This window comes from Halichoerus grypus, chromosome 10, assembly GCF_964656455.1.
Source record: "Halichoerus grypus chromosome 10, mHalGry1.hap1.1, whole genome shotgun sequence".
Lineage (NCBI taxonomy): Eukaryota > Metazoa > Chordata > Mammalia > Carnivora > Phocidae > Halichoerus > Halichoerus grypus.
The window spans coordinates 94,824,819-94,845,722 of record NC_135721.1 but is presented as its reverse complement, the minus strand read 5'-3'; the positions used below and the strand labels follow the sequence as shown (position 1 = coordinate 94,845,722).

General features: G+C 44.4%; 1 protein-coding gene and 1 long non-coding RNA gene across 11 annotated transcripts in view; one reads left to right on the top strand and one right to left on the bottom strand.

Moving 5' to 3' along the window:
• The window catches only part of RIN2 (Ras and Rab interactor 2), a 235,391-nt gene extending 222,454 nt beyond the window's left edge, over window positions 1–12,937 (top strand). For all 10 annotated transcript variants that reach the window (XM_078056864.1, XM_036085384.2, XM_078056865.1 and 7 more), the window contains 4 exons: window positions 1,679–1,984; window positions 3,794–3,925; window positions 8,161–8,324; window positions 11,042–12,937. In XM_078056864.1, coding sequence (XP_077912990.1) covers window positions 1,679–1,984; window positions 3,794–3,925; window positions 8,161–8,324; window positions 11,042–11,362 — 923 coding nt within the window. In that variant the 3' untranslated portion in view covers window positions 11,363–12,937. The remainder of the gene's footprint in view (window positions 1–1,678; window positions 1,985–3,793; window positions 3,926–8,160; window positions 8,325–11,041) is intronic.
• Window positions 12,938–14,435: 1,498 nt separating this feature from the next.
• On the bottom strand, window positions 14,436–15,784 carry LOC144379376 (uncharacterized). Its single transcript, XR_013442207.1, has 2 exons — window positions 15,659–15,784; window positions 14,436–15,578 (listed from the first exon to the last, which is right to left on the bottom strand). It is a non-coding gene; the product is annotated as an uncharacterized LOC144379376 (long non-coding RNA).
• Window positions 15,785–20,904: the final 5,120 nt, after the last annotated feature.

Here is a 20,904-nt window from a genome sequence, read left to right as displayed (position 1 = left end):
TTATAACCTCTTTTGCTTCAACCTTGACTTCTATAGCTATATAAAGCTCTAAATTTAAGCAAAGATCGCCTGGATATAGAGGCGGAGGAAAAAATAAATGAAACTTGGGCTGGAGAAGCAGATCATTATGGGGTCAGCATTAACTTTGGCATGAGTTTTAACTTTCGGTTATGGGAAAATTGTTTTTCCCATGTTTGTGCATCCGGCTTAGATTTCTCTTTGTTTCTGACCTTCTAATAATAGGTGGTAATTTGGATGCATTGTGATCTGAATCAATGTCAGGCATTCCCAAAGCCAGAGAGATAACTATTTCCAGTTTTATAAGGAAGCTGATCCATGAGCTTCCAAAACAGAATCACATTAAAGTCTCATAGTTGAGGTCTGGCTACCCAGGTAGCTTTGATGAGAACAGGCAAACATTTGAGATTGGAAAGCTGATGTTGAAAAAGCAGAGAGATGATTATATAAGTCATCATCAGTCTGGATCTCCAGATTTATGATCACTTTACTGTCAGCCAAGAAAGCTACTTCATTGAGCAACCATTCAAAGAAAGAGGGAAAAATAATGCCTTCCACACCTAAAGGTATTTCCAAACATACAGAAAAGTTGCAATCATGTCTACCCTTTATCCTTATTCCCTGAACATTAGCTCTTTGTCATGTTTCATTCTCCTCCCTTCTCTTTGCACATGCATGCACACACATGCACATTTACATGCACACACATACACCCTTCTTTTTTCTGAACCATTTCAGAGTTAGTTGCAGACATTGTGTCCCTTTACCCCTAAATGCTCAGTGGGTATTTCCTAAAAACAGATATCTTGTTACAAAACTATAGTAAAATTACCACAGATTGAGTGTTCCCACTAGTACCTAACCTGCAGACTTTATTCAGATTTCATCCAGTGTCCCACTAATGCTCTTTATAGCAAATGAAATAAAAAATTTGGGGTCCAGAATTCAATCTAAGGTAATATGTGTATTTAGGTGAACTTATTTTCTCTCAAAATATTTGAAGAAATCTTAAATCTTCTCTCTTCTCTCCTTTAAAAGAAAATATTTATTGGGGCGCCTGGGTGGCTCAGTCGTTGGGCGTCTGCCTTCAGCTCAGGTCATGATCCCAGGGTCCTGGGATTGAGCCCCGCATCGGGCTCCCTGCTCAACGGGAAGCCTGCTTCTCCCTGTCCCACTCCCCCTGCTTGTGTTCCCTCTCGCTGTGTCTCTCTCTGTCAAATAAATAAATAAAATCTTTTAAAAAAAAAAAAAAGAAAATATTTATTTACCTGTCAACCAGATGATCAGTGGAGGGACTGGGTCAAAAGAATGTCTTCTAGAATATTCACCTGTGCTCATGGGGGAGGGGGCATAAAAGTAGTTAAAACAAAATCTATTTCATTGTATTGACTGTGCAAAAACAAAGCAAAACAAAACAAAACACCAAAAAAAACCTGTAAGAATTTATTAGGGAAGATTCACTTTCCCCGGCTTTCCAGAAAATGTGCTGGAGTGTGAGGAGCGGTGGAGCTGCTCAGTTTTGTTGGTTGGGCAGGTGTGAAGTGATAACCTGTCTGCCCAGTAGCCAATGCAGAGTTGCAGATGTCCATTCTGAGAAAGCAGACCTTGCATTTCTTCTTCCTTCAGACAATGGTCACAGTAGCTGCACTTTCTTTGGCAGATGTGGTGCTGGAAAAAGCCATGCACAAGTGCATCTTAAAGCCCCTCAAGGGGCATGTGGAGGCCATGCTGAGGGACTTCCACATGGCCGACGGCTCATGGAAGCAACTCAAGGAGAACCTGCAGCTTGTGCGGCAGAGGAACCCCCAGGAGCTGGGGGTCTTCGCCCCAACTCCTGATATTGTGGACGTGGAGAAAATCAAAGTCAAATTCATGACCATGCAGAAGATGTATTCACCGGAGAAGAAAGTCATGCTGCTGCTGAGGGTCTGCAAGCTTATTTACACTGTCATGGAGAACAACTCAGGTGAGTTGCCCAGGCTCTGGCATTTCCCACCAGGGCCAGGGACGTGGCCTGGGACATGTCAAGCTCTCAGATTCCCAGTTCCTCTTTGTTTTGATCTCTTGATTTCACCAAGCAGCTCACAAAAAATACAAGTGTCACGCTGGTGTCTGGCAAATTGGTCACTTGCAACAGATGGGTATTACCAAGAAAGGTAGCTGTTGAGGCAACAAGATTCTTGTGTAATGCCGATTTGTTAAAGATTTAGTTCAGGGCAGTGGATGCGGCTTCAGTCTCTGGAGACTGACGTCAAATCCTAACTCTGTGAATGAGTTCATTAACTATGGGGCTTTGGCTCCCTTAATCTACTTCTAAACTGAAGTTTCTATACCTGTCATTGAATCTGACCCTGTCCTTCATAAAGCGGGGATTAGATGAGGCAATGCAGGCATAGCCCCAAGCACGATGGAAATATTAGCAATTATCATTACTACATTTTGGCCAGTGAGGTTTTGTGTCAATGATCTACGTCCAGCATGGGTCAAACACGGAGCAGTCAATAATGATAATGACTTCAGTACAACCATTTCATTGGTTCTCCCTTATTTGCTGAAGCAATGTCATTGAATTCACAAAAGAATTACATGGTTCGAAAGTAAGTCCTCGGATTTCCTCAGTTCTGCTTCTTACAGACCCAGGAGTCACCATGATTCATGGCTAGTGATTGGACCCTGCATAGTACTGGGGTTTCGGTGAGCCTGTGATTGACTTTTCCTCTAAGTAAAATTGCTTCATGGAAAAGCAACAGAGAAAAAACACAGGCTGTATTAACCACCACTTGGGTAGATGGGAATGTGTGTGCACTTTGCACATTGTTGGGCAAAGACATTAAAATGTGAGCTCTTGAGCCGGTCGTGATAGCGTATGAACATCACCTCTGAAATTCGCAAACATATTTCACGTACAAGAAGGGTATTTTCTGTAGTTCAGACAAGCATTTGTATAAGTTCTAAAATGGTGTCTGCACAGGATTGTGCTCTTCTGATGCACAGTTTCTCAGCCTTAGCACTAATGACATTTAAAATGGATAATTCTTTATTGTGTGGGCTGCTTCCTGTTTGGAGTTTATCGGCATTCTGGATGTCATTTGCACCCTACCCTCTAATCATGACAAAGAAAAATGTCTCCAGACAATGTCAGATTCCCCTGGGGGGGGGCACAGTCACCCCAAGTTGAGACTCACTTATATAATGAAAAGTAGCAATAAGGACTAAAAAATTTTTTTGCAATGTATTAATTGTATGTATCTATTTGACATATACTGAATTTGCACATTTAAATAAATTAACTGTGTGCTCACATTGAACAGAGCGCAAAGTTTTTTCCTGGTCAGAGTTTGGTCCTGTCATTATGTTGATGATTAATTTCCACAGAAAGCAGTGAGCAACACAGTAGAATTCACAAAGGATTAACATAGTAAGTAGATATTTAGTAAATGTTTTATAATACTACTTGCTGAAAGTTAAACTATTTGCAAGTACTCTGTTCTGTTGTATAACTTGATGCATGTCATGAAAGCATGGAGAAAATCTTTCATGTGTCCATTGACTCGCAGACATTTCATTCTGAAATTGTATGTTAGGGCTGGTCTCTGACATGAGCAGCCAGGAGGGTCACAGGCTGCATAGGATTCCAGAAACACCCACCTCTGTTTATGAATAGCACATTTCCCCAGATGACTCCTAGCTATCTAATAAAAGCAGTATGCGTAGGCTATGAAAGAAAGAAGTGTTGGTAAAAATATTCCCATCTTCCCCTTTCTTCCGATCCCAGGGAGGATGTATGGAGCTGACGACTTTTTACCAGTCCTGACCTACGTCATAGCTCAGTGTGACATGTTGGAACTTGACACTGAAATTGAGTATATGATGGAGCTCTTAGACCCGTCGCTGTTACACGGAGAAGGTAATAATCGCTTGAAGCCATGGAAGGAACTGGGGTGCCTTTTTTTTATTTTGTTTTCATTTTTTTTTCTTGAAGTGAAATTCACATAGCAGCAGATTAGCTATTTTATTTTATTTTTTTTTTTTTTAAGATTTTTTATTTATTTGCAAGAGAGAGAACGAGAGACAGAGAGCATGAGAGGGAGTGAGAGGGAGGAGGGTCAGAGGGAGAAGCAGACTCCCTGCTGAGCAGGGAGCCCGATGTGGGACTCGATCCCGGGACTCCAGGATCATGACCTGAGCCGAAGGCAGTTGCTTAACCAACTGAGCCACCCAGGCGCCCGCAGATTAGCTATTTTAAAGTGAACTATTCAGTGACATTTGGTACCTTCACAGTTTTGTGCAGCCTACCACCTCTCTTTTGCCCCAAATAAAATAATAGATTTTCATCACCCCAAGATAAAACCCCATGCCCATTCAGCAGTCATGGGGGTGCTTTTTTGACATTGTAATGGTTAACTATGGTTTTAATTTTTTTTTTTTAATTTAAAAGAATGTGCTGACTCTTTTCTAATTATAAAAGTAATTCATATTCATTGTAGAAAATATAGGAAAGTCAAAAAACTAAAGAATAGAACCGGGCCATAAATATACTTCACCGAGATTGGTTAATTGCGATAAAAAAGATACTCAATAGAAAAAAAATGCCATTTTTAAAAAGAAATGGTTTCCTTAAGGAAGAAGGAAGGTATAAACCTTTATGAGAGAATATGTTCACTACCAGAAGAATATCCTGTTGTTCTATCAGTGAGACGGATGAAGGCTGGCCTTTTGTTTTCATCTGTTTAAAAAATTTTGTTCTCAAGATGAAAACAGCATTGATTTTCTTTTCTATTTAAATAATTGTATCTGCTCACTGCTAAAATACAAATGCAGTGGAGTAAAGTTGCTTTCAACTTACCTTGTCAGTTCGGTCTCCTTCTTGTACCTGCCTGACCCCAACATGTCTTAGCAGAAGTTCCTTCTCCTTGCACATTGGTTAGGTATTTTATCCTGGAAATAATTGGGATGTTTGTCATTGTGGTGCACAGCCTTGAAAAGCAGAAATAACTGGGGCTCTTATGTGAGCTTGTCTTTTTAAAGGAGAACGAATCAGAGTCTTTGCATTGTGAATTCCGTTAATCCATTTTCATGAGCCCAGATGGCCCCTGAGTGGTGAATTGTTGCATAGAACTGTTTTTGTTTTTTGTTTATTCTTTTCTCTGCTGAGTTTTAGTCTGGCCTTAAGTAAAAAGGTCCATGTGCTGATTGGATTCTGCAGGGTATGTGTCATACCGGGATTTTCCTTCCCTGGAGGGGAGCTGAAGTGCATTGTCACCCCCAGAATGTATCTCTTAACCCCCTAAGTCCTCAGTGCTTGGCCTTTTTTTCCAGAGGGTCTGTCCTCCCAGGAGCCCCCAAGGTACAAGGTATACCCTTCCCACTCCTTGAGGGATAGTGCTGACTCAGGATTAGTGATGAATATCTTTTCATCCTATTCCCCCACCCCAGAGAGATATAAATGAACTTCTTTGATCCCTTTAGCTTCTCCCCCATTTACCCCTCCCCTCACTAATATTCATCACCCTGGAACCAGACATTCCATGATGAACCCCCAAGATCCTGCCTGGAGCTTTCCTCTCCTGTTCTGGGAGTTAACAGGAGAGGGGAAAACGTGTGGTTTTGTCCAAGGACCAATAGAAGCATACCTTAGTCTCTATGCTCTGCTTTCCCTTCTTCTACTGCATTATTATTACAATTTCATATGCGTCTGGGTGTTGTTTTAGTTTTAGTTGTTTGGAGCTCTAATCATGCTTAATTCTAGGAATGAGTATGTCAAACTCTTGGGACTTTGGGAAAAGGGCATGTCGGTTTCACTCAGAAAATTACCATTCTGTAGCTGACAATGTATACTTAGGACAAACATATGCTTACATCTTGTGGCCCGAGGACTGAGACAGCCCCTTCCTGCCACCCGTCCCAGCATTTCCGCAGAGCGAGGCACTGCCCTGGGCACCTGTTGGTGACAGATGGGCAGGTGGCTGTCCTCACCTCCAGGAATCACATAAGAGAGAAAGACGAGGACCCAGAGAGTGAACGTTTGGAGCCGCCAGTGAGCTTGCACTTAAACTAGAGCCCGCCTCCACTTACCGTCTTGGGCTTCTTGGCTTCTTTCCTTGGGAAAACAAGCCAGCCCAGTCGGGTTGGCTGCAGTTACAGACCCGGCCTGCACGTCAGGGACCTGAAGCTCTGCAGACCCGGGGGGAAGACATGCATTACCAACCCAGCCCTCTGCGGCCTGCCCAAAGCCCTCTTTGGTTTTGGGGGCAGCAGCCCACGTCTCTTTTCTGCTGTTTAAGCAGGTAGTTTCATTTACGGAAAAGGCGTCACAGAATCCCTCTTAAGTGCACAGTTCTTGTGGCAGGGTTATAGTTTTGCTGAAATGTAACCCTTCCTCTAATTGCATCCACATGTTTCAAAGTGTGGTCAACATTGGGCTTCCAGAATTTTGAGTTTTCTCCTTAGTGCCCTGGACAGATCAGAGCTCTGGAGTCTAAAATTTGACATCCAAAGGGAACACCCTCCCTCCCAAACTTGACTGTAATGGTCCCTCCAAGCCCTACCTCCAAAACTGACACCTCTACACAGCCTTATGTGAACGTTTACGTCCCTGCTGATTGCTCTTGAAATCCTCTGTGTAGCATTTAAATTCTGTACCACCGAGTTTCACACTCAGCCATGTGCTGATTTGTTAACGGGGCAAATATTAGTAAAAATCAGCTACTCAGAACTCTGTACTAAGGTGTGGGAGGTTCCATAGGGAACTTGCACTCAGGTGGTGGGGCCTTTAAGCTGTTCAGGGAACTCGAAACAAGTATCCTGTTGTGTACACGGGACCTGTATTGCCCAGAGTGGGCTAGGTGATGCTACACTAAGATATAACCCCCCATATCTCCGTCAGTGACCTGAAAACCACAAAGGTGTGTTCCTTTCTAAGTTACATGTCCGATGCAGTTTGCGGGGGCTGTGCTCATTTCTCGGATGGTAGACCAGTTGCCACCTCAAACACTGTCATCACTTGGTGACAAGAGAGAGTTCTTCAGAGTCTTGCATTAGCAGCTAAACGCTTTGACCATGAACAAAACTCATTTAATCACAACTAACTTGGAATCCTGCATGAATAAACCCGCTATACCTGTTTTCTTTAATAAATTCATAAACTTCTGTAAAGCAGGGACTCAGATTCTGTTTCTTACAAACCTGCCTCCTGCTCTGTACCTGGCTTGGGCTCACAATAGAAATTCAATAGATATTTTGACAAAAGTGTCTCTCAAGTTAAAATATGGGGAGCCCAATTAGGGAATTTTTAATAAACATTCAGGGCGCCCCCTAGTTGTCCACTAGCGTGGAGCTTACAAGTTCACCAAAGGCATCTAATTACAGTTGAGGACCAAGCTATGAACCCACTTACATGCATCTCAAGGTGTTGCGAGGCTTTTAACACTCACTAAACACAAGAAATCATTCGTTAAGTGCACCCACTTGCCTTCACTTGTGAATTAGTTTTTCCTAAATGTGTTATATTAGCCCCCAAGTAAGGGTAAAAAAGGGAATCAGGAAGGAAGAAGTTTGAAGAACCCATGTTATTGCGAACACACTTGTACACTGTGCAGTTCTCTTAAAGTGTTTAGTTTACTTAAAATTTAGGAAATATTAATTCCTAAAAGAAAAGCCCAAAGCAAGTATTGCCAAGAGATGTGGGGACTCCTGCTTAAGAAGTAAATGATTCTAGGCCCGGAGTGCTCGACTCCACTACCGTCGTGTGTCTCCCCGCCTCCGTCAGGCCTCAGTGCCCAGACGTTTCCCGATAAAGCACTTTCACAATTGACTGAAATAATCTAGCGATTTTGTATGTCTCACCCATCAGAATGGAAATTCCGGCAGTGAAAACGGGCGCTGTCAGCCTGGCCCGACGGCGCCCCCTAGCGCCGGCGCAGGCCGGGGGTCCTCCAGTACATCCATAGGATGGACGGATGGATGGACGGACGGGCAGGCAGAGGAAGGTGGGAAGGGCGCGCGTTCTTGGACGCGAGCTTCTGGTCCCACAAGGAAATGCATATGGAGACAATAGGAAGCATGGCCTCTGATTTTGTTGTCCCCACCTGTTACCACCAGAGTATAAACCCCGGGATAACTCATTCTTTCTGCCCTTCCCAGGAGGTTATTACTTGACAAGCGCCTATGGGGCGCTTTCTCTGATAAAGAATTTCCAAGAAGAACAAGCCGCTCGGCTGCTCAGCTCAGAGACCAGGGACACCCTGAGGCAGTGGCACAAACGGAGAACCACCAACCGGACCATCCCTTCGGTGGACGACTTTCAGGTACGTGGCTGGCAGCGGCAGCTCGGGTCCCGAATGCCACCCTGCCCTCCGGGGAGGCAGCGCCGGCTCCCACAGTTCACACGGCTCGGGGCGCCTGAGGTCCCCCCTTTGTCAGATCATCCGGCGGAAAAGGGATATTTTCAACCACTCTCTGACCTTGTTGTTTCACTTCTCTGTTTTCTTTGAATTAAAATAATAATAATAATAATACATATGAGTTTGGCCCAGGTTTTGCTGCCCTTCAGAAAACAAAGTCAGATTAAGTCGAGATTTCTCCCAGAATGTTCTGCATGGATGTGGAGCACCTGAGCAGACAGGAAGTCAAAAAGAAGGAAGCCCTTGGCACAGGCAGTGGGTATTCTATTTTATCAGCTCGGCCGAGTGCAAGTAGCACTGTGAGGCACTGCAGTTGACCTGGTCTCCCTGAGAGGAGGGAGAGGTGATGTCTTCCCTATTCTTTCTTTTTCTCTCCCCGCCCCCCTCAAGACAGAAGACTCCAGAATCTCACGGGCAGCATCGGCTCCGGCAGCCAGGTGGGGCCAGAGTTTCAGAGTAAGCATCTGAAACAAATCCTGCTTGGATCCCCATCCAGAGTTTTCCATGGCCACGAGCTGGAAGTGTGGGGTTCCCAAAAAGCTGGGTTCTCAGGGACAAAAGGCAGATTAAGGCGGTAGACTTCTTGTCCAACACAACTCTTGATTTGCTCATAGTCAGTGACATTATGAATAAGTCCGCAAATGTCTTTGAATAGTGTTTTCAAAGTTTCGAACCAGATTATAAAACCTAACTAGGTTCTGTTTCTGTGTGTCACGTGGGGAATTTCCAAGCAGGACAGATTAGTCTCTATGTCCAGAATCACCTTCCTTGCCTTTTTGTCTTCTCAATGCTCTGAAAATACTCAGAGGTTCAAAGTCAGCCCATCGTGGAAAGGCAAGATCAGCAAGTCTTTCTCCAAGATAGAACTGTTCTCAGAAATACGTTCCCAAGAGCATAAATCTAAAAAGAATGCCTACTGCACTCCCACCCCCACTCCCTTGAAAGGGTTGTTGAAGAACTATGCATGTGTTAAATGGTTTAGCATATGCAGGCTCTTGGGATACTGTGATACTGGCTGAGTGTCAGGAAAATTCCTGAGGTCCTACAGCCTCTGAGAAGAACAGAAGAAACGAGAAAAGCTCAGGTTTCCATCTCCCCGCCTGCATCTGGAGCTTCTAACCCGGGACCCCCAGATTCCACAGAGCTCCTCCCCACTGGCCTTTCTCATCCGGGATATACACACCTTCTTAGAATATAACCCAAGAGAGGAATTGTTCAGCTCAGTTGTAAAAGCAAAAATGCAGAAGCAAAGCTCTGCTTGGAACTCCTAAATCAGGGTCACAGACACGCCTGATGGTCTCCTCACATTGGAGAGACGGCACACCACAGTGGTGAAGACTCTAGAACACTGGCTTTCCCACTCATGAGCTGTGTGGCCTGAAGCAAGTTACTTGTCTCTTCTGTGCCTCAGTTTCTTCTCTGGTCAACTGGGGATGGTGCAGACTTCCTTACCAAGTTCTCTTCAGGCATCAGTGGGTTAATGCAGACCGAGAGTGTGAGCCAAGTGTTGGGGGCATTGGGATAGGAGAGAAGGGGGTTGGTAAAATGGAACATGCGTATACTCCAGGGTGTTCAAATTCAAGATTGTCAGAGCCCTCTTACACGTGCAGAGCTCGGTGTCCTTCCCAAGGGCCTTTCCTTCCACCCACCCAGTAAACCCTCAAGGTAACCACGTGGGACTCTGGGCCGAGAGCACCATTTCCCTTCACTCTGGGGCACCAGATTTAGGAAAGGGAAACGTATTTGTTTTCTGTCTGGGCATTCTCAATGTTATCTGGTCACCTCATTCCTGGCGAAGTGGAAAATGAGAAGGATCCTGGAGAGCCTGGGATGAGCATAGGGTTCTTGATAGCAAACCCGGGCTTGGCGCGTGTGAGGTCGCAGGTTGATGGTCCGTCTGGATGGCAGGTGCTGGCGCTGTTCGCAGAGCCCCGCCTGCAAGAATTCCCTTTCATTTCCCTGCAACAACCCCTGCCCTCAGTCAGCTCCATCCCCAGAGCCTTGTGGCCGACTTTTTCCACATTGCCGTCCCCCTGGAGCCTCAGATGAGGTTGAACCACCTGGAATTGCCACTCGGGGAGGTGAAAAATGGTCAAACATCAGCAATCTCTTGTGGTCCCGGGGAACATTCTTGCCTTTATTTAGGCGTCATTAGAAGTAGTCCAAAGTGAGCCCAGTACGTGCTCTTGTATCCTCGTGTTTTAAACGTGACTTCCGGTGCGGGCTCTTTTGCTGGTTGGTTTACTTTTCAGGCTGGGGATAAACCCAGCATCAGATCCGGTTCCCACCCTTAACCGGAGCTTTCTTAGCCTGGCTTTCTGGGGGACACTAAAAGATCAGAACAGGCCTGCTGGACTTCCTGCTCCTTGTATTTATTTGCAGCACATCAGAATACAGCCACTCAGTCCGTATAGTTCTTGCCTCCATTGTCCAAATTCCGATCAGCCTCCTTCCTCCCACCCGAGGCCTTGCATCCTGCCGGGGCCATCCTGCAGGGCCCTACTGCAGAGCCAGAGCCGGGCGCGGCTCACGAGTTAACCTTGCCCTTGCACCGTCGTGCTGGCTTATTGCTCTGACTCGTTTTCTCTTCTGATTGGTCTCCCACATCTCTCTACCTGCAGAATTACCTCCGAGTTGCGTTCCAGGAGGTCAACAGTGGCTGCACGGGAAAGACCCTCCTCGTGAGACCTTACGTGACCACCGAGGACGTGTGCCAGCTCTGTGCTGAGAAGTTCAAGGTGGGGGACCCTGAGGAATATAGCCTCTTTCTCTTTGTTGACGAAACATGGCAGCAGCTGGCTGAGGACACTTACCCTCAGAAAATCAAGGCTGAGCTGCACAGCCGGCCACAACCCCACATCTTCCACTTTGTCTACAAGCGCGTCAAGAACGATCCTTACGGCGTCATTTTCCAGAATGGGGAAGATCTCACCACCTCATAGAAGAGACGAGACTCCCCCATGGCGCATCCAAAGGGGGGTTAGGAACCTTGCCTTCTGGCTTCCACGTGCTTGTGCTTGAAAAGCAGTCAGTCACCTCCTTGGGGACCCCTCGGTTCAGTGACTAAGCCATCCACAGGCTGACTGGGCCAAGGGCGTCCTTAGCCACATTGCCCAGGCAAGGTAGCTGAGGTTCATGAAAGGGTAGGATTCTCCTTCAGAGATGGAAGAACTGCATTCGATAGTTTAGGTGTCCCGAGATTGTTTGCTACCGACCCCCCCAGCCAGGTTCTAGGTTGGCTCACATGTACGTATATGTCCTGAATAAACATTTAGGGTGCAAGCTCTTCTCTTCAATTCAATAGCAGGTGTTTGCGAAGCCTGTCCGATGCAGTGCATCAGGTATATCTCAGTTCTGTGGATGGCTCTATCTTTCCTTCCTTCCTTCCTTCCTTCCTTCCTTCCATCCTTCCTTTTTCTTTCTTTTCTTTGTCTTCTTCTTTTTTTTTTTACAAAGAGCCTTTGTGTTTTTATATATTTCATAGAAATTTTTATAGCAGTTGCAGGTAAACTGTCAGGATTGGTTTTTAAAATATTTTTGTAACTTTAAAATATTCTATAATTATGCATGTGATTTTAACATTTAATATTCGAAAAGAAATCTCTTGCTGGATTTGAGAGTATCACATTTTTAAAATGTCTCTCTTCTGTAACTGGATTTTTGGCAACTTTGTGGGGAAAGACTGCTGGATTTCTTAAAGCAATGTATTACTGACACTGGCCACAGAATGCCTTTGGAAATCTGATGTACTGTTACCTTGTTCACGCTCAGTGGTATTGTGCTCTTTTGTGTGTTAACCAAGTGATGCTGAGGATCAGGAGAGAAATGAATGTAGAGAGAGGTCGAGAGAGAAAAACAGACTAACAAAGGACTAATGGGTGAAGTCTGCGGGTTCAGACTCCTGGAAGGAAGTGGTAAAAGGAAATGGAAGGATCCACTTATGCTGAAATACTGTAAATATGCAGTGAGATTTGGCAAAATCTGTCCAACGTTATTTGCTTTTGGAAACAATTTTGGAAACCCCAGAGGAGGGAAAAAAAAAATAAGGATAACACTCCCCCCACCTTTTCCACATAAATCAAAACTAACAGCATCAAATTATTTGGGGGCAGAAACCACATGTGTATAATGTGACTTCCATTGAGTGAAATAAGATGCTGTTTGGAAAAGAGGTCGCAATGCCCCCAAAAAGCCCATCTGTGTTATAAGAATGTATGGTGAAGTTAACTTTATGTTTTATGAGACCTGTTTGGGGGTGCACCAAGTATGAGGGTCCTGTATCAACGTGACCCAGGTAGTCACAAGAACATGTTATTGTACTGTGTAAAGATGCATCGTCATCTAATTTGGTTGGCTTTGTACCTTGTACCTTTTTTAGCTTTTGCTGTACATCTAGAACCCTCAGCACATACTGTGTTGTACTTCCTTTTGTAAATGATTTTTTTAAAATGGAATTTTGCACATAATACATTGTAATACTGTATGATAATCATGTGTGAAGATTTTTGAAATACTGAGTTGTCTTTTTCTTTCTTCAAGAAGCAGAAGATAATTATGCGCCACCTGGTGTTATGCAAATCTGAAATGCACACCAGGGTTTGTGGTGAGACCATCCATAGAGAGGAAATGGAAAAGTTTGCATTTTTGCAGGAGCCCATATACTGATAATGAGGCAAAAATCCAGGAGCAGAAGGAAAAGATAGTGTTCCAGTCTGAAAGGATTTCCAGTGTTATCTAGGACAGTAGGTGGCTTCATTGGACCTAGAGAAAAATCACTGTTAATCAGGAGGGCCCCATGGACAACCCCCCACCATTCTTACGTGACCTCTGAAGTGCCCTGTCCGAGAGTTAAGTGCTCTTTCAAAATTCAACAGGGCAGGTGCTCTTTTTTGCCACCATTTTCCTGTGCTTGGAGTTATCCTGGCAGCTAACAAGTGCTTGATAGGTCCTTCTTGACTGAACGAACTTTTCTAACCCATCAGTAGGATGGATTCTTAAAGATCAGAACAACAGCTGAATGAACTGCCTGCTTTTTATATTTACAATGAATTAAAAATGGGGACAGTTCAACCCACATAGCTGTCCTCCCCACCCTCCAAATTCAGGTCATTGTTCTGGTCCTTAGAAATCAGTGCACAGCGATTTAAAGTAAACCTCAACATCTGAATGGGAGGCAGCCTTCAGTGAGATGAGTGAGAGATCAAAATAGGACAGATTCGTGTGAGCAGAAGAAAACATCACAAGACAGCCCCTGGTTTTGTCATTGGGCAATGCTTCCCTGCTAAAATTACAACATAACATGTGTCTTGACTTTTTTCCCCCCACGCAGACATTTCTCACTTCTCAAATTGCCAGGAAACAGATTTTGGTGCAGTTTGGAAGGAATAAGAGGAGAGTAAAAATACACATGATGGGTGGAGGGAGAGGAGAATGTATTTCCAAATCTGAAATTGTTATAAAAGTTGAATGCTAGCCAGAAGGAAAGATTTTTTTTTTTTTTTTTAATGTTGTGGGCACTGCCAAAGATTCCCCCCCCCCCCCAGGGACACAGGATAGAAATAGAAACTTAATAAAGTAGTTCAGTATTATGTGGAAGTTACAACTTTAGATCTATAAGAAAACAAAAGGCAGAAAACACAACCGTGAATGCATTCATTCATAAATGTGACTTTGCTTCCATCGGGCAGCTCCTGCCTTCATTTTGAAGAGACTAGAAAGGAGAGCTTTCTGGTTATTGGCAGCACTATCTGGTTACTCCCCGAAAGTCAGAGAGAAATGGCTCAGTACATGGGACACAGGTTTTTTTAATCGCCTGGCCGTATCTGATAGGAAAATCCTAAAAATCATCATTTTTCAGACCATGTTCATGATGATGAATTTGAAACCAAAGGTGTTCCTGGTTATTTAGTTCACCCAAACCAAGTTGGAAATGTGAAAAATGTATACGACGTTGCGGATTCATGAGCGGACGGTAAGAACAAAAGGAAGAGGTGGAGGGAGGAGGAGACTATCTGGTATTTGTGTCAGAGAACAGGTTTTTATTTGAAAAAGATCTATTTTTCTCCAATATCAAAGGATGGGTGGTAGATGGCACAAATTTTTCCCACGTGAACACCGACTTTGCCAGGAGAATGGGCATGGGAAGGTTTAAAAGTATTCAGAATGATCTGGTGGAGGTTTAATAGAGTGGTACCCACTGTCTGCCCTCAAACCCCCAACCCAGTGGGAAAAGCTCCATTTTTGATTGAACCCAGGCAGTTGGGGGAATGGGGGCAGCTTCTTGTCTCGATTGTAAGATACTCTCCTACCGTGGAAGATGCCTGAATTCTGAGACACGCCACACAACAGACATTTATAATTGCATTACAGAAATGAATCATTATTTCCCTTGACCAAACACGGCCCTCCCGTCTCTCGCTCCCAGTCTGGAGGGGAAGGGGGCCCAGAGCCCACGGACCAGGGTGGTCCAGCCTGTGGCTGACCTCTGATTGCGGTTTTCCTCTGGGATGTGTGGTGGAGATGAGGAAGCCCTGCCCCTCTGTAACCAGCCCTCGGGCTCCCCGGGGAAGTGTCACCTCCCACAAGTGAAGGCGGTTCCCCTCATTTAGCTCTATTCCTCTCCTTTCCTCCCATTTCTCCCCCCGGCTCCAGAGGGCACGTTTCCCTCCTGAATAAACTTCAGTGAGGGCCATTACAAGGCTCTTTGCCAACAGGGGGCTCTGGCTGGGCACCTCTTTTCCCCACTTCCTGCCAGAGCCTCAGAGTGTGACCCAGGCCCCCACTGCAAACGTCTGCCCCCCCGTCTGGCACCAGGACTCGGGATTCATGGGTCCCATTGGGATCAGGTTCTCAGCCTCGGCTGCTTCTTCAAATCACCTGAGGGCCTTTAATATTCCTGATGCCTTGGCTTCCAGACCATCAGATTCTCTGCAGGTGGGGCCCAGGCAGCCGTTCTTACTAAAACTTCCAAGGTGACTGTACCGTGAAGTCAGGCCTGAGAAACACCAGTTTAGATGAAGATGCAGGTCTGAAGATACAAACACACCTGGGAGAGGTAAGCCCTTTTCTACGGCCATGAACCCCTAACCAAGTGGAGGCTCTCAATCTCATTTGGTTGGCAGTAGACCATAGAATAGGTACTTCTAGTATTGTGTCGTTCTAGAGAAATATGAAGCAAACCACATAGGTAATTGTAAATTTTCTAGTAACCACATTAAAAAAAAGGAAAAAGGGGGCACCTGAGTGGCTCAGTCAGTTAAGCGTCTGCTTTCGGCTCAGGTCATCATCCCGGAGTCCTGGGATCAAGTTCCGCATTGGGCTCTCTGCTCACAGGGAGCCTGCTTCTCCCTCTCCCTCTGTCTGCCACTTTGCCTACTTACGATCTCTCTCTCTGTCAAATAAATAAAATCTTTAAAAAAAGAAAAAGGAAAAAGAAATAGGCAAAATCAATAGTAATATATTACCAGGCTCCTAATAATTTAACTCATGATATCCCAAAGATCATACTTCAACAATTAATTTAAATATTAAAGATGCATTTTCTTTTTACGCTGTCTTCAAAATCTTGCGTATGTCTGGCACTCATTCCACAGCTCATTTCACACCAACCAGCCACTTGTCAAATGCTCAAAAGCCACATGTGGCTGAGAAGCTACATGTTGGGTAGTGCAGTTCTAGCATAATACCTAGGAAGAGTTTGAAAAGCTAAAAAATAATGAGTGTATGTATATATAAAATTTAAAAAGCATCCACCGCTTACCTCCATTAGAAAACACACGTGCCCCCTATCAAACACACACTTCTTACGGCTGAGGTCATCACAGCATCTTTGGCTGCTCCGAGTGTCCCTGGCCAGCAAGAATTCATCCGTGCCGAGCCAGAGCAGTGCTGGGCACCCCGCATGCATATTAAATATTAGTTGCTATTATCGCGATGTGAGCAATGTCTTCGAAATTTTTCCACTACTGTTTTTTGTACTTACCCGCTTCGGGTATTACCTGCTGGCAAGTTTCTGGTGCGATAGAAGAAGGGCAGGAAGCAGGTCTCAGAAGTTAAGCAAGATATATTGGGGTGAGCTGCCTAGCATGGGAGGAAAAAAATGAAGCGAACGGCATCCTTTAACTCTGTTGGTGCTGATGAGGGCGGCGGGGGTGGTGGCGGCGGCAGGGTGTGTGCATGTGTGTGTGTGCGTGCTCGTGTGTGAGAACTGGGAATATTTTCTCAGCGTTCCCTACTGGCCTAGAGAATCCACAGGGCCCATAGCCAGTGGGGGTTTGTGCCAAGAAGGGCGAAGGGGAGGAAGGGAGGTTGCAAAGACAAGGTGTGTCCGCTTCCCAGTCTGAGTGAGATGCTGAGAGGACCCGTCTCTGCCCCACAGAGCCTACGGCAGCCCTTCCCAAAAAGGAATTATTACCTACGTAGAAGTGTAACTCTGGTCAGGGATTATTTGGACAGCTTTTCCACTTTCTGTTGTATTTATTATAATCACTTGTTTATTTCGATATTTACATAAGCATGTATATCATTTACCAGGATTACTCCTAATAGCATTGTGCTCTACCCAAAAGAATAAGGTATTTGATGTGAAGCTCTTTATCTCTGATGAGCATGCTTCGCATCTCCTGCCCATTCTACAGATCATGAGAAAATGGACTCACTTTCTCAGATTGGGCTTGCAGTTCGTTTTCTCTTCCTCCCTGGCTTTCACCTTCGCAGTGAACAGACATGCGTCCACTCTGAACGGAAAGAAGGAAAACTGGCAAAGAACAATAAGCTGACAAAGACTCTTTAGCCAATCAAAAATGAATATAGGTGAACTAGCTAGGACGTTGGAAAGCTTGGGTTTTTACCAGCATGATACTTGGCAAACTGCAAAATCTCATTACACAGATAGCTTAACATTTTGCTGCAAAATATAGTCCATGGGCCAAGCATCGCATCTCCCTGGCGCTGGTGTGAGTCTTCCAGGAAGCACACCAGCGGAAGCAGAGCCCGAATTTTAGCAAAATCTGCAGATGATGCATGTGCACACTGTACTTTGATGGGGAAGCGTTAGTTCCAGGCGGGTCTGGGGTGATGGCATCTGTGCAGCTAATACAATGAGACAATTTGTAGGTGTGCTGCTCTTACCACACAGGAGGGAAGAAGGAAATAGCTGTGAGGCTTACTTTATTATTTCTTTTTAAAGATTTATGTATTTATTTGAGAGAGAGCGAGCGCGCGCGCACGTGAGTGGGGGGAGGGGCAGAGGGAGGGAGAGAGAGAATCTCAGGCAGACACCGTGCTGAGTGCGAAGCCCAGCGCTGGGCTCCATCTCACCACCCTGAGATCACGGCCTGAGCCGAAACCAAGAGTCAGATGCTCAACCGACTGAGCCACCCAGGCACCCCCGTGAGGCTCACTCTATAAAAAGACATAACCTCACTCAAATCCCCTTGCATTATCACAAAAGGTTTAAAATGCCGCTCTCAGGAAATAAATATTTACCTCAAAGTTGGTTACTCGTTACATTCTTGTTTTTGTGGGGAAGAGACCTGAAGGGTCTGGGGAAAAACCAAAAACGAGATGGGTTGATGAAGTCAGATTTACTAGTTTTGCTGGTTTTGTTGGATGTTGTCTTCTTTTACCTCTGACTGTGCGAAGGCCGACAGAAACTGGGAAAGTTCTTTCTGTCTGGGCCAGCTGCTCGCACATGCGTGTGGACACACATGTGTGTGCAGGGACATCTTCATGTAGTCCGGAGAATTTAGTCGCACTGTCTGCACATGATGTAGGAAGTTCATGAGCTTTTTTATTCTCTGAAAGGACAGCCATATTTCTATTAAAGGCATTTCAGTCCCTGAGGACGTGTTCATTAAGAGGGCCATTTTACTCACCAAGTTTGAAAAACATGGAAGATATGTTTAATTAAATGTATTTGGTGACCAAGGAGTGAGTTGTTCAAAATGTCTTTGGAAGAGTGAGTTCCTTTGGCCTCACCAGCCAGCGATTGCAAAGGGAAAGGGTCAGAAGACTTGGAGGTTAAATGTTTGAGGCCTTCCATATCCTTCTGATTCTTCTGATCTTCATTTCTCTAGGGCCATCCTTCCCAACAATACTGAGCCCTCCTGCGCTTTTCTCCATGACGTTGGTTCATTCACATGATTTTGCCCTGGCTTTTCTGGGGGAAAGGGAGGGTTTGTTTTTAAAAATATAAACACAGTGCACAGTTTACAATGTCAAATATTCACTGGTACATAATGAAGCAGCTCCCCACAACTTGTTTCTGGTGCCTCCTCCCCTAAGCAGCTTCTACAGCTGTGTCTTCCATTCTTTGGCTCCATATTTCTAAAAGCATGGGTATTCAGATGTGTATTGATTTCTTTTCCAATATTAGACATTAATTACTCAGTCCCTATTATGGAAGGTGAGGATTTAATCTCTTATATCTCTTACCACGTATTTATACACGTGCATGTTTTCTTCTCTATCCTCCCCAAATAATTACACGACACTTTGGATAAATTCATGTTTTTTATTATCATGACAGTGTAAACATTGTTAAGAGCTAACCTACAATGCAGTAGGATTGGAGATCCTTGGATCTTAGAGTTGTTTCCTTTTTATCCCTCTGGCTTGCTTACTTTTCATGTACCTACCACTAATTCCTCCTCAACTTCTACTCCACGGCTGAGAAATCCCTTGCTAAAAATTTGGAATAATCCATTATTTCCTGTTTTATTTTTGTTTATTTTTTCATGGAGATATCTTCCTAGAGCTGAGCTCCTGTTGTAATATGGACCAGTTGGTCTCCAGGACTCGATAAAACTGTCATCCTGGGAATTCTCCTTACCATTCTATGGAGTTAAACATCTTATTTCCTATATCCAGATCCCTTATTTTGTCTTTTCTCTTTCTTCACTCACTTTTTTGTTTTCTTGAAGCACCCTATTCAGAAAAATTGGAGGTGAAATATTTGAGGCTTTACGTATTCCTCTCTTTTATCCTTACTAGTGCTTGATCATTTGGCCAGGAAGAGAATTCTATGTTAGAAATTGTCTCTCAGAATTTTGAAGGTTAGAAATCATTTTCCTTCATTTGACTTCTGGCTTTCAGAGGTGCCGTTGACAAGTCAATACCATTTGATTTCTAATCCTTGCTTCTATCAAGATATACCTTGTGTGTACCTTACACAGTTGTCATAATGACCTCCAAAGAATCATATCTCACTTTACCTATAACATTGGATGACCTCCTTCCACTTTTGACTATGGGCCCAGCCATATCACCTACTTTGGTCAGAGGGACAATAGCAAATATGAGGCAAGTAAATGTTTGAAAAGCAGGCCCTCTCTTGCTGCTGAGAACCCTCTCATCACCCTTGTGAACAAATCCAGACTAGTTTCCTAGAAAACAAGAGACTGTGGGGAGAGTGGTCCCCCCATTCCAGGAAGTCCCAGACATGTGAGTAAGGCAGTGTTAAGCCATGCATCCAGTTCAGACCAGAAGAATTACCCAACCAACCCACAAATTTTTAAGTCACAAGTTTGGGTGGTATGATAAGTAGCAAAAGTGAACTAATACACCTCCCTTCCTTTCTTTAAATTTAAATTCAAGTTAGTTAACCTATAGTGTAGTATTGGTTTCAGGAGCACAATTTAGTGTTTCATCACTTACATATAACACCCAGCGCTCATCTCAACAAGTGCCCTCCTTAATACCCATCACCCATTTAGCCCATCTCCCCACCCACCTCCCCTCTGGCAAGCCTCAGTCTGTTCTCTATATTTAAGAGTTTCTCATAGTTTGCCTCCCTCTCTATTTTTATCTTATTTTATTTTTCCTTCCCTTCTCCTATGTTCATCTGTTCCATTTCTTGAATTCCATGTATGAGTGAAATCATATGATATTTGTCTTTCTCTGACTGACTTACTTCGCTTAGCATAATACCCCTAGTTCCATCCACATTGTTGCAAATGGCAAGATTTCATTCTTTTTTTATGGCTGGGTAATACTCCACTGTATATACATATACCACATCCTCTTTATCCATTCATCAGCCGACGGACAGTTGGGCTCTTTCCATAATTTAGCTATTGTTGCTGCTATCAACATTGGAGTGCATTTGCCCCTTTTATTTTATTTTATATTTTTAAATATTTTATTTATTTCTTTGACAGAGAGACAGAGATAGTGAGAGCAGGAACACAAACAGGGGGAGCGGGAGAGGGAAAAGCAGGCTTCCCGCTAAGCAGGGAGCCCAATGCAGGGCTCGATCCCAGGATCCTGGGATCATGACCTGAGCCGAAGGTAGATGCTTAACCGACTGAGCCACACAGGCGCCCCTCATTTGCCCCTTTTATTTATTTATTTTTTTAAAAAAAGATTTTATTTATCTATTTGACAGAGAGAGACACAATGAGAGAGGGAACACAAGTAGGGGGAGTGGGAGAGGGAGAAGCAGGCTTCCCGCAGAGCAGGGAGCCCGATGTGGGGCTTGATCCCA